This window comes from Cryptococcus neoformans (genome assembly GCF_000091045.1).
Source record: "Cryptococcus neoformans var. neoformans JEC21 chromosome 5 sequence".
Lineage (NCBI taxonomy): Eukaryota > Fungi > Basidiomycota > Tremellomycetes > Tremellales > Cryptococcaceae > Cryptococcus > Cryptococcus deneoformans.
The window spans coordinates 697,789-710,000 of NC_006687.1; the positions used below are offsets into that span (position 1 = coordinate 697,789).

The 12,212-nt window shown below is 47.0% G+C and overlaps 5 protein-coding genes across 5 annotated transcripts; 3 read left to right on the forward strand and 2 right to left on the reverse strand.

The window, feature by feature from the left end:
* The first annotated feature begins 70 nt into the window (after positions 1 to 70).
* Positions 71 to 3,430, forward strand: CNE02600 (hypothetical protein). Its single transcript, XM_024657222.1, has 5 exons — positions 71 to 402; positions 466 to 1,890; positions 1,965 to 2,078; positions 2,126 to 2,690; positions 2,740 to 3,430. Exons 2-5 carry the CDS (start codon positions 736 to 738, stop codon positions 3,009 to 3,011), a joined length of 2,106 nt encoding a protein of 701 aa, XP_024512961.1. The 5' UTR covers positions 71 to 402; positions 466 to 735; the 3' UTR covers positions 3,012 to 3,430.
* On the reverse strand, positions 3,341 to 4,519 carry CNE02610 (nucleoside-diphosphate kinase, putative). Its single transcript, XM_570963.2, has 7 exons — positions 4,421 to 4,519; positions 4,107 to 4,206; positions 3,978 to 4,044; positions 3,825 to 3,926; positions 3,731 to 3,768; positions 3,622 to 3,683; positions 3,341 to 3,568 (listed from the first exon to the last, which is right to left on the reverse strand). The coding sequence occupies exons 1-7, from the start codon at positions 4,453 to 4,455 to the stop codon at positions 3,514 to 3,516; spliced, it is 459 nt and encodes a 152-aa protein (XP_570963.1). The 5' UTR covers positions 4,456 to 4,519; the 3' UTR covers positions 3,341 to 3,513.
* An 833-nt stretch (positions 4,520 to 5,352) lies between these two features.
* On the forward strand, positions 5,353 to 7,742 carry CNE02620 (branched-chain alpha-keto acid dehydrogenase E1-alpha subunit, putative). Its single transcript, XM_570965.2, has 11 exons — positions 5,353 to 5,505; positions 5,548 to 5,793; positions 5,854 to 5,919; positions 5,972 to 5,997; positions 6,049 to 6,208; positions 6,271 to 6,434; positions 6,482 to 6,567; positions 6,629 to 6,716; positions 6,784 to 7,052; positions 7,117 to 7,319; positions 7,396 to 7,742. Exons 1-11 carry the CDS (start codon positions 5,359 to 5,361, stop codon positions 7,525 to 7,527), a joined length of 1,587 nt encoding a protein of 528 aa, XP_570965.2. The 5' UTR covers positions 5,353 to 5,358; the 3' UTR covers positions 7,528 to 7,742.
* A 124-nt stretch (positions 7,743 to 7,866) lies between these two features.
* Positions 7,867 to 12,135, reverse strand: CNE02640 (glucan 1,4-alpha-glucosidase, putative). The gene is made up of 6 exons (XM_571215.2): positions 11,846 to 12,135; positions 11,209 to 11,775; positions 10,747 to 11,146; positions 10,553 to 10,697; positions 10,416 to 10,500; positions 7,867 to 10,361 (listed from the first exon to the last, which is right to left on the reverse strand). Exons 1-6 carry the CDS (start codon positions 12,062 to 12,064, stop codon positions 10,254 to 10,256), a joined length of 1,524 nt encoding a protein of 507 aa, XP_571215.1. The 5' UTR covers positions 12,065 to 12,135; the 3' UTR covers positions 7,867 to 10,253.
* CNE02630 (glucan 1,4-alpha-glucosidase, putative) lies at positions 7,922 to 10,134 on the forward strand. The gene is made up of 5 exons (XM_570967.2): positions 7,922 to 8,454; positions 8,518 to 8,795; positions 8,869 to 9,072; positions 9,128 to 9,916; positions 9,973 to 10,134. Exons 1-5 carry the CDS (start codon positions 8,083 to 8,085, stop codon positions 10,061 to 10,063), a joined length of 1,734 nt encoding a protein of 577 aa, XP_570967.1. The 5' UTR covers positions 7,922 to 8,082; the 3' UTR covers positions 10,064 to 10,134.
* Positions 12,136 to 12,212: the final 77 nt, after the last annotated feature.

Consider the following 12,212-nt stretch of genomic DNA (forward strand, 5'->3'; position numbering starts at 1 on the left):
GGGTTCAATTTGGCGAGTTTTTGTGACTAAACTGTGAGTCGTGTTGGGATCCTCCTTTGCATCAATCACTGACTCACCCACTGATCGGCTCGTCACATTTTCTTTCAAATGTTAAAACAAGTCTCACTTGCAGAGCGCTCCTTCAAAACAGAATGCAGACACGCCCACATGCGGCAGCGGAACCCTTGACGTGCACAGCGCAGACCCGGCAAGGCGACTAGAACCATAGGCGCTATCAAAAAGGCCATCGTCATCTGGTACTACACACTAAAGTGCATTCTACAAGAGTAGCTAGCTCGTCAATAAGGGATCAACATAAGCATACTGAGATAGATCGAAAGACCTGAGCATGCTGTCTGGGAGGCTGGGAAGTGCTGTTGTGTTAGACGGACAACACAAATTGTAGGCATTGCCTCACGAACGCCATGGATTGGATTAAAGTACTGACAGGTCATTTTGTTCCAGTTGAGCATTGCTAATATCGCTCCATTATCTTCCAACCGTAACATCTTCAGAATCTGAGAATTTCATCTCGGGACTGACAATTCCTATAACAATGCCGGCCTCGTCAACCCATTACCTTTGCGGCCCCTTCTTCTTTCATCGGGGGCTTCTTCTCATTCCCCTTCTGCACGAAGCCCCGCGTATGAAACTCCGTGGGATCTAGAAGCCAACTACCGTTTTCATCCTTGTCATGATTTTGATTTTACTTTGACTCATACCTTGACATCTCGAATGTGCCATCATCAGTCCCCTCCTTCTGCGCCATCAGTGACCGCTCACACCTCATCTACGGCGTCGGACTCCATCATTGTACCCCATTACAGCAAGCAACAAGAAGTGCCGAAAGAAAGGGAATCCAGTATAGGTGCTCTTCCGTCGAGTCACGTTGACTCACTGTTCGTACCCTCAGCTCAAATTTGGGAAGAGTCCTATGGCCAGCTCAAAGATCCAGAGGCGGGTGATAAAACGACAGACGTCCCCTCCCTAACTCCTGCTACCTTTTCTGTTTCTCAATCATCTCTACAGCCTGGCGGATCGCTCTTCGATTTCTCTACTTTAGTTACCCTCGTTCCGTGTTCACATCAAGTGGCGAAAGACTTGGTCGATTTACCGATATCTATCACTGAAAGTCAATTTACTGGTACTGAGTTCCTCAATAGATCCGACAATGTTAATTTCCCTCAGCAGGACTGGCTAGCAAAATGCGGCTCTGCCACGGGAGAGATGATTACCCCGAGTGAAGTGTCGTTGGGTAAAAGTTTCAGCTCCTCCATTACCAATAGAAATTCGGCACCGAAGATGCTTTGTCCATCTCATGCGAACTCACAAGCAATAACCGATTGTATATCCTCCATCACGTCACCACCTACTCATATGGAGCCAAAAGACTTACTAAAGGCTACTCTTGCTACGCACGTTTGCGTAGTCCAATCAAGTACCAGAACACAACAGAATGGTGCAGGGTTCGTACCCCAAACTAACGAAGAGGAGCTGATTCCAATGGAGAAGGAAACATCAGGTGGCGGAGCCACTGCACTCTGTTCAGGATCTGTAGCCTTGACACGGGACAACAACCCAAGGGGATCTCTGCCCGAACCCAGCTTTTCCTCTTCGCAGGACACTTCGAGGGATGCTTGCTTCTTTGACGCAACATACTCATCCATTGACTGCACAGTCAGAGAAAAAGCATCCTTTAAACGAATGCCAACGACTTTCCAATCATCTTTTCCCAAGTTTGGGGTAAGCGAGCAGTCCAACAACCGGTTGCGCTCAGTCGCCGTTGAGACCAAAGTACGAGACGAAATGGAGGATCTAAATGTCTTGCATTTTCAACAAGGAGTACTGTCGATTGCTTCTGCTTTTTACGTAGATCTTGCTACATTAGTTGTAAGTGTTTTGGTTGAACGCATCAATAGACCGGAACTTGAGTTTTTTTGACGTCGGTTCCTTTCACTATACAGGAACGAACACCGGTAAATGTCATAAGAATGGGCATGACGCGGTCTGGTTTGGGACCGAGAGGCCAGAATCTTCAACAGACTATCGATGATATCAAGGATGTCTGCGCCAAGCTGGTGAGTGTCAGACTCTAGTAATCTCATCTGATTATACTCCTTTTTAGACTGAAGGAAATGCTGTAGGCGTAGAGCACTTAGTATCGCCGAGCAAGAGAACAAACAGCTGCGAAGGGCGCCTTTCCCATTACGCTACCATGCGCCTTGCTGGCGACAGACGCAAAAGCAGCAGTGCCGATGCTATGACTCATCCCGAAAAAATGGCTGAAAATGTCTCGCCATACTGGCATCACGACTCATCCGCCCCAGTTAATGCCGGAAGCTGCCCCATCAAGAAACATAAATCCGTTGCTTCTCCTTCTTTTACCTCCAGCTCCCCCCACTCAAGCTCTAAGCCAATTACTCCTTCTCCACAGTCCAGTATGCCGGGTGCAATATCTCGACTGGCCTCATTGTCATCCCCGTCTTCCCTGCCTCAGCCGCCAAGAATCATACATGGCCCTTGGACATCTGCTGAGATAGAGAGGTTAAAGGGGTTAGTCAAACTGTCCAAGGATGCAGAAGACGGGGTTCCAAGAGAGCACGTGGATTGGGCCTGGGTGGTGAGGAATTTTGGTGATAGAAGAAACAGGCGTCAAGTCTTAATCAAAGCCGTCGAGTTGGGTTTGAGAGGTAAATGCGTCACTGATGAATCTCAAAATGAGTGCTGACGAAATCACAGAAACTTCTACACATTACAGCAGACGTATCAGACAGAATGCTCAGCAAAACGGTCATAAGCATACGGCTGTATCAGCTGCCCCTATTCGATCCGTTCTTATACATAAGCACCATAATCTCGAAACTTCCCAGCCTCCTGGGGCCACCTTTGTTCAGCAGTCTCTTGTGTTTCCATCTCCTTCCGCACATACGCGTCGGAATAGCGCGCAGGCTGAATTCAATGACTCAGCGCGAACCGCGATGCCACCTACGCCAAAGAACTCCCTTTCTTAGCCTATTTTTACCCATTCACGTGAGACCCAGTCAGCTTTGGTTGGTATACTACCACCAAATCTCCCAAGACGTCAAACACATCCAATAAGCGAGTCAAGACAGTCCCCTAAGCGTTTGTTATCTGGAGCGCCGCGATCCGCCCCATACCAGCAGTGTTGTCGCCGGCTTCCGAGTCACCGTCGTTTCGTTCTAAAATCAGACGATGCGTCGATAGATCGAGAGAGGATTGATGGTGCTGATTTGATCAATGAGACCTCTTTTTCATTTTATTAGGTTTGTAGACGTGAATATGCCTATACTTATGTAGTATTCAAGGCAGATTATTGAAATTTTGTATCACATATACTGTAAAATGTAGTTGTAAATGATGAAGGACACACGGAACCACTTAGTATTTGACTGTAACAGTGCGACAAATGTTAGTAATGGATAAATAGACCAGATAGTAATTGATACGAAGTCTGCATCAAAGGCGGCGAGAATCTCAAACGATGAAGATCGCTTAAGCCTCGTAGAGCCAAGCCTGAGAAGAGAGCTTGTACTGGTTGATACCCTCACTGCGTATAGATGTTAGTGACATGACATATCTGACATCACACTTTGTACTCACGGGAACCAGAGGGCGATCTCCTTCTGACCGTTCTCAACAGAGTCGGAACCGTGGCAGACGTTCTGTGGACACGATCAGCTATGACAACACCACCGACGAAAGCACGTACCATGCCGACCTGGAGAGCGTAGTCACCCCTGATGGTGCCTATAAGTCAAAGAAGTTAGCTGACATAAGGGTGACAGATTCGTGAATTTCCTCACCAGGAGCAGAGGCAAGAGGGTTGGTAGCACCGAGCATGACTCGACCAGTCTTGACGGCGTCAAGACCTTCCCAGACCATGCAGACAACAGGGCCGGACATCACTGAGGGACATCAGTACAAACACAAAGAGAAGATCAAGCAAATCAACTAACTGTACTCAATGAGACGAGGGAAGAAGGGCTTCTCGGAGAGGTCAGAGTAGTGCTTCTCGAGGTGTTCCTACAAAGTTCAAAGACAATCATTAAGATAGGTCCTTTAGACCGTGGGAAAGGCGACTTTACCTTGGAAGGAGTGTGGAGCTTGAGAGCAACGAGCTTGAAACCTCGCTTCTCGAATCGGCCGATAATCTCGCCGACGAGGCCTCGCTGGACGCCGTCAGGCCTGAAGAGGTCCAAGCATATCACAAATGAACATTGTAAAGGCGGCAATGGTGAAATTACGATACAATATAAGTCATGAGAGTGACACAGAGAGGAAGACAAGGTTACAGATAGATGAAAGATGACACAGCAAACAATGTCAGCGAACGTTCATCCTACCAGAGAGTCCTAGCCCCGATCTGCGCCGAGGACTGGCATGATATTAGAATACGCACTTGATCATGATGTAGGTCTGCTCAGTGGTAGACATTTTGTGGCTGTTTTGAGGTTGGTTGAGGTGAAGAAAGAGAAAAAGAGAAAGAGAAAGAGAGAAAAAGATGAAAGAAAATCCAGACGTGGAATCGCCGACCGTGCGTTCCTCGCAATGCTGGTCCAGAAGAAACCTCGCGAAAAAGTCAACGAGAGGTTATTTTCCCACGGCGTCCCTCGGCGTTTCAAAGGGGACAGTGGACGCAGGGGCTCTTTGTGGCATTTATGACGCGTCGGTAGTGGGACGGGATCAAATTAGCGGGCACGAGGGGTTGGATGTGTTCCTCATTTCTCGTCGATCAGTGAGCGAGTAACGACACTGTTTCAATCAAAGGGGCCTGCAAAAATCAACTGCATGATCCCTGGAAACAACCTATCAAACTCGAGACCAGCATCAAAAGGGAAAAGAGAGGGCAGGGAGGTCAGTGGGACGCAATTAATTATTTCATTTTGCATGCCTCTTGATAGCAGATAGCGCGAGCAGGAGCGTAGGAGAAAGCCAGCCGTCATAATAATAGTGATTCTACAAAGAAGAAAAAACGAACGGCCTGGTTTCAATCCATTATTATGGATGGCTACAGTGTAGTCACCTTGCCGTATGAATGCGTCATAAAATGGTCATTAGAGAAGCGCTATAAAACGCGACCACAAGTACTTGGTGGCAAGCACTACAACAAAAGGCAGATATGAATGACCTGAAAAAGTGTTAAGTTATAGCGAAGATTATTATTTTGATGTCGGCCAAATCCGATATGATGAGGGTGGCCATCATCATGGCGGCGGCTTCTCTTTTTTCCGGATATAATACCAGCTGATCATTCTGGTGCTCGCATATCATCATGTGCGGCAAAAGTTCGTATAGGCTAATTATATGCTAAAATATAATACCAGAGCATGAACCATCATGCCTTACAATCTTTTAGATGCAATCTTCAACACTTTTCGAAGTGAACCATTGACCAAGAAACACTATCAGATGAGGACAGCTTTACAAGCCGTGACGAGCTACAGCCGGCTACCACTTGCTGCCAATGCTTCAAGAAGGTCATTGGTAGGTACCATATTGACATTATAGGCTAACAGCGCGGCAAAGATTACTGGACCTCCGCCCAATATCCCACCAATTCACAATACTACGTCAACTTCAGCTCCCCTCCCGCTTCCAACCCCGCTGCCTTCCTTTTCGCCTCCTTCGATTCAAGATGCCAAGCCACTTTACGTACCAGGAAGTCAAGCAGAGAGGCAGGCAAGGGCTGGAAGGATGAGCAGACCTTTGAGACGGGGCACCCACGAAAGTTGGTGGTCTGCAGAAATGGGATGGTTCAATGCTGTGGCCAAGGTAGGCCCTCACCACTACCCAAGCAAGCTTTGATATGGGGACTTATGATCCTATTATTAGACTATCCCCACCTTCCGTGTGTTGGATGAAGAGGGCCATATGGTCAAGGATGGTCATGAATCACAGGTATGGATGTGGTCATATTGCAGTGCTTTTCGCTTGTCTAATCCCTTCGCAGGCAACAAAAGAACAGACACTTTCCATGTGTGTGTGTCCCATTTTACAATGATAATGGCTCATTTTATGGTTTTTAAGCTATCGCACAATGACTCTCATACCAATAGTGGACAATGTCCTTTACCAATCTCAACGCCAGGGCCGTATTTCCTTTTATATGCAGTGTGCAGGCGAAGAAGCTGCCATCGTTGGTAGTGCCGCTGCCATGCTCGCGAACGATGAGATTTTTGGCCAATATGTAAGTGCTTATACTGTGAGGAAACACAATGCTAATTCGAAACAATGTGTCCCATATAACAGAGAGAGTCTGCCGCTCTACTGCATAGAGGCTTTACCCTTGACGCTCTCATGGCGCAATGTTTTGGCAATGTAGACGACAAAGGCACCAAAGGCAGAATGATGCCTGTTCATTACTCTTCCCCTGAGCATGGTTTCCACACTATCACAAGTCCACTCGCCACTCAGTGAGTCAGTTTGCTTCATGAGCTTTGCTCTCAGCTGAAGAATGTAGGATGCCTCAAGCCGCGGGAGCGGCCTATATGTTGAAACTCGACGAAGAGAGACAAGGGGATTGTGTAATATGCTATTTCGGTGACGGTGAGTTAAAACTTGGCCACTGATTATGCGCATACGTCAACAGTCTCATTTTATATCTTAGGTGCGGCCAGTGAAGGAGATTTTCATGCGGCTCTAGGAATGAACTCTGTCTTGGGCGGACCTTGCATCTGGTTCTGTCGTAATAATGGGTGAGATTTGGCTTCACCCACCGTCAGCACACCCGGGAGTTTAACCACAAACACCAAACTTACTTAGGTTTGCTATCTCAACCCCCATTATTGACCAATATGCCGGTGACGGAATTGCCTCCCGTGGACCAGCATACGGCCTCGACACTATCCGAGTAGATGGTAATGATGCACTGGCCGTCTACGCTGCGGTCTGTGAAGCTAGAAAGCGAGCGGTAGAAGGGAAGAAGGGGGTGTTGGTAGAGGCCATGACTTACCGAGTAGGGCATCACTCAACAAGCGATGATTCGAGCATGTACAGGGCAATCGAAGAGGTAAAGGAATGGTCGGTTGTAGGTGCGTACTACCATACCACTAACTGCAGTAGCATTCAATTGACGTTGTTATCAACAATTTGCAGACAACCCGATACATAGGCTCCGATCTTACTTGGTTTCTAAAAAGTGGTGGTCCGAAGAGGAGGAGAAAGCACTTCTAAAGAAGAACAAGGCAGACGTTTTGAAAGCTTTCAGTAGAGCCGAAAAGCTGCCCAAGCCAAAGCTCGGAGAGATGTTCAATGACGTTTGGGGCGTCGCTCCAGGAGAAGAAGTACCTGCTGTCATTGTAAGTCACCTTATTCTACAAACCTTTTTTTTTTTTTTTTTTTTTTGGTTACATCGTAAGCTTATGACTGCTTCAGATGGAGCAAAGGGCAGAACTTGGAAGGCTATTGAAGAAGTATGGGGAAGTCTGGCCTCCTTGGAAGAAAGAACTCAAGAAATTCGTCGAACAAGGGGAAGACGTCATGGACTGTGACGGGAAAGGCGCATAGATTGCTGTAAATCCCAGTATGATAGAGTCCAAATGAGCGAGGGGCGAAAGGGAGATGAAGCGAGGACAGATACTTGTTATCTACGATTTAGCTACACCCCGCCACTATTCTGAGCAGGTAATGAATAGCAGCATACCATTGTACGTGTGCCTCGCCATTGCAGTATACATCATTTAGCTGTTGTATGTACTGTGAGTTTATCATGCAGTACAAATTGTTATTTGTCTTTTATTGCGCTACAGCATACAGCTTCGTTCATGTTATTCATCATCATCGGCATAAATATGAGTACTAACTATACAAGTCCACGAGGCGTGTCAGTGACTAACCGGCGGGTGTCATCGTTGTCCGGCTTCTTCGCTCCCGCCGTCCATTTCCACGAATTTCAACTTCAGTCAGCTTGATGCTTCCTTTTCGAGCTTCTTTGGCCGCTTCCATTCATTCCTTGCGTAAGGGATATCCGACTATTGCCACCATTCACCAGTTACCAAATCATAATATCATTGTGCACCCACTAGAGACCCTATTACTACGTGAGAGGTTAATCGGTGCAATATGGCATCAAGAACAGAGATGGAATCCGACGATCTTCTCTCATTCGAAAAGAGCCTGTTCCTACCCAGAAATGCGACGCCGCGCCCATACATTTCTAGAACTGAACACAACTGTCACAGGTATAGGAGTGTGGTCATCAAGGGGCTATTTCTCTGCCTTCTCATATTATCTGCGATAGTTATCAGCGTCTCTCTAGGACTTTGGCCCCATTATTTGAATTCGCGGTCGGTACGCTTTGACCACTGGAGTGGTCACCAAAATGTTTTTTTGGAGTCTAGAATTTTGGCGAATATAGGACCAGGGATAGGCGCAAAGGAAGGGCTTGTAGTGGCCAGTCCTAGTAAGGGACATGGAAAAGAGCCAGACTACTACGTAAGGTATTTTTCACGCTAATCACCTGGTGCATACCAATACTGAGGGGTTCTTTCTTGATAGTATACCTGGACCCATGATTCTGCTCTAACCATTTCTACATTGATACCTCATTTGAGATTTGATTTAGCCGATATCAATAATACCACCGAACCGTGGGAGTTATACAGCGCCCTGTCTGACGTACTAAAGGAATATCTCTTTCGGGACTATATTGAAAGTCAAGCAGAGATACAAATAGGCAAAAACCCTTCTGGTGACTTGAAAAAAGGTGGCCTTAATGAACCAAAATTCCATGTCGACGGTACCCCCTTCACGGGGAATTGGGGAAGGCCTCAGAGGTAAGATTATGAGTTTCACACATGATATTTTATGTATAAGGTACCCTGGCCGACTCATAGCTTGTCCATACAGAGACGGTCCAGCACTTCGGGCCATTGCGGTGATGATTTATGCCAACTTCCTCCTTGACCGTGGATTTCCTTCAGACGTCAGCTACGTGCAGCAACGGATCTATGATCCCAGGCATCTCAAATCACCAGGGAGAGTCCTTAAGAACGATTTGGAAGAGGTAGCACACGGATGGTCAAAAGGCGGCTTTGATCTATGGGAAGAGGTGTAAGTGCAGGCAGCCAAAGAGAATGGTATAATTCTGTTGACATAGATTGGATAGTGATGGACATCACCTATTCACCCTTCTTGTTTCCCGTAAAGCCCTGTACGATGGTTCGACATTTGCGAAACGTCTCAACGATGTTGGAGCAGCGGATCATTACCTCGCCCAAGCTCATTCTATCACGCAGAAGCTTTCATCGTTTTGGGATTCCAAAAGAGGCTATTGGCTCTCAAGCTTGAGTGGTCGCGATTTTGAGCTTGTGCAGCTCAAGTCGGAATTTAACTTCACCAACGCATATCCAAGACGAGAATGGCTAGATTGTTCGATACCCCTGTCTATCATCCATGCTGGCTCCCACACACTTCAACCCAGCCATAATTTCTCTTTTCCGTTCTCTGCAACTGATCCCAGTGTCCTTTCGACCATACACCTTTATATCAAGTCTTTTGATGGACTTTACAGTATCAATGATGGCAAGCCTTGGTCAGATGGATGGGCGTTAGGGCGTTACAAGGAAGACGTATATGACGGTAAGGGCCAAAGTCAAGGGAATCCTTGGTTCATTTGCACTTTTTCTGTTGCGCATAGTCTGTACCTCGCCTACAAGGAGTTTCGTGAGGCAGGTGCCATTGTGATTGCCAACCAAACCGTTGCGTTTTGGGAAGATGTCGTTTCGATCTCATCTAAACCTCCTAAAGTTAGGGAGGGCGATGTTTGGACTGAAGGGGAAGACTGGCAATTTAAGGAGGGAATGAAATGTTTGAAAGACGTTGCAGGCAGGTTCATGGAAGTTGGCCAGCAAGTGGCGGCAGCGAACGGGGGAAGAATGAGCGAACAAATAGACAGGTAAGTGAAAACTCCACAGGAACGGGCAGACAATGACAAGGTCTTGGTCAATACAGAGACGATGGGCAATGTAGAGGGGCAAGGGATTTGACCTGGTCATACGCAAGCTTGTTGGATTTGATCAGAGTGAGATCGGATTTGGATTGATTTCTATTCATCAGCGACTCGTTGTATTATACTTGATTTTACCTATGACTTTTTTCTACATGACAATATTGGTGTTTGACTCCCCGTTGCCTCACAGCATGCGCATTACTTGAAGGTAAGAGTCACCATAATCCCGTTGCAGATACAATTGTACATCGAGAGTTCAAAAGGATTACGCTTGAAACAATAATCAATCCGCAATTTCAAGCACGTAGATGAATTTGGCAAGATGTAATATACCGGCCGAAATCTCTTCGGCTGTCGGTCGGATGAGAGTTTTGGGGAGCATAAACCCGTACTGATTCGATTTGTCAACGGACGTTGGATTCAAAAAGTGGAACAATCCACTTACTGTGCCGGTATCCCTAAGCTCCGCAGAGTATGACCACCTAATGTCTGTTACTCCATAGGCGTAATCGACCGAGTCACCAGGTGCCCTGTCAAATATACAGTCAGACTTTGTCAATTACTGATGACTTTGGTACGAACCTATAAGTCAGGTCGCACGCTTGGCCTGTTTCATAAGTTTCTCCATGGGCAGTTCTGATTGCTTTGGCAACTCCCAAACCGGCCTCCATGAGCATTTCTGCGTCGGCAGGGAAGTCATTACATGAATGGGCAAAGGGGAACATGACTGCCAAGTCACATCAGTAAGTTGATATGGGCAAATGGAAGCGACTTACAGAGCTGTCCATAACTATGTAAATCAACAAATGCCCTGACCCTCGTACCCCTTTCTGCTCCCTTGGCCAGCCATTCCCCGACAGCCTTGGTCTCATAGGCTTCAAATGCGGCCTTCCCTCGGTAACCTTCATTGCAAGGCTTCTCCTTCTTCTCCTTCTTCCATTTATACGCCCAGTTTGAGTTCAAGTCGATACCGACGCAAGACTTGTGGCCCACGGGTTGTCTGTTTTTCCTCCACATCCTATGGGATTGAGAGTAGACAAAGCCATCTGGATTTATTGTAGGGATAACTGAAAAAGTGAACTTGCTCAACATCAAAGCTGCTTCGGAAGACGGGGATGAGAGAGAGGTGAGAAGCAGGGAATGTAGAAAGTAAAGGGCAGATGAAGGTCCAACCCACTATCACACGATGGAGTTCATTAACCATCAAGAACAGCTCAAAAATCAGAGAGCGCACGTACCTCACGACCATGCTGCCCGCTTATGATGACAATCTCCTTTTGTAATTCCTCGTCTTCCTCCGTAACTCTGCTTCGTCGCCTTCGCTGGCTGTTATTGACATCCGACTCATTCCTCATGAGACGAGCACTCCATCCCCTGATAGGCCTTCCCTCCCAGGTCGTGCCGACGTCAAAGCTCCACACTTCAATGCCTTCCTTTCCATTAAAAGTCTCCACCAAGGCGTCACCAAATTGGTGAACATCCTTGAGAGTATGGTAGGAATCGTGGAAGGGTGTGGCGAGCGTTGTTAGATTGAAAGGGTCAATCTTGGGTTTTTTGTTCTTCTTTGATATTTGTAGAGGTTGTCCGTTTCGCAAAGATTGATCGGCATTAACTTCAAGGGAGGAATCGATGATGTCTGAGTAGTAGGAAGGAGTCGTAAAGTCGACGAGTGACTGAACATTGGTGATAAAAGGTTCGAACAGTGTGTCGGGGTGTAAAAGCTCTTGAAGGTCGTTCTTCTGTAGTTCGTTGAGGCGTATATCCAGGGAACGTGATGTTGTTCTCCATATGTCAAGTTGGAGATTCTACATACGATGTCAGATCGAACGAATGACAAGTGACGAGTGTTGTAAAGCACGAGGGATATGTACACACTTCAACAAGGTCCACAATATCCTCTATCCTCCGTATATCTTCCCCACCTAGTTTGACTCTCCATACTTGGTCACCATCGTATCTCTGTACAGGAGCAAAAGACTCGGAGGATGGGGAAGATGCCGAGAGTGGAAGTTGGATTGGGGCTTGGCGTTGCGGTGTTGCTATGACAGAGGCTGCGCACAGGAGGAGCACGCATGTGTGAGGAGATGTCCTCATACTTATGTGAGAAAAGGGAGGAGGGATAGGCGTAGATGTTGCGTTGAAAAAAATGGACGGAATAAGTTGCCGGCGAACAAGACGAGCGATGACGAAATCTCACACGAACGGGATGATTGCCACACCTGCGCGCGCAGCCCTAATCTTT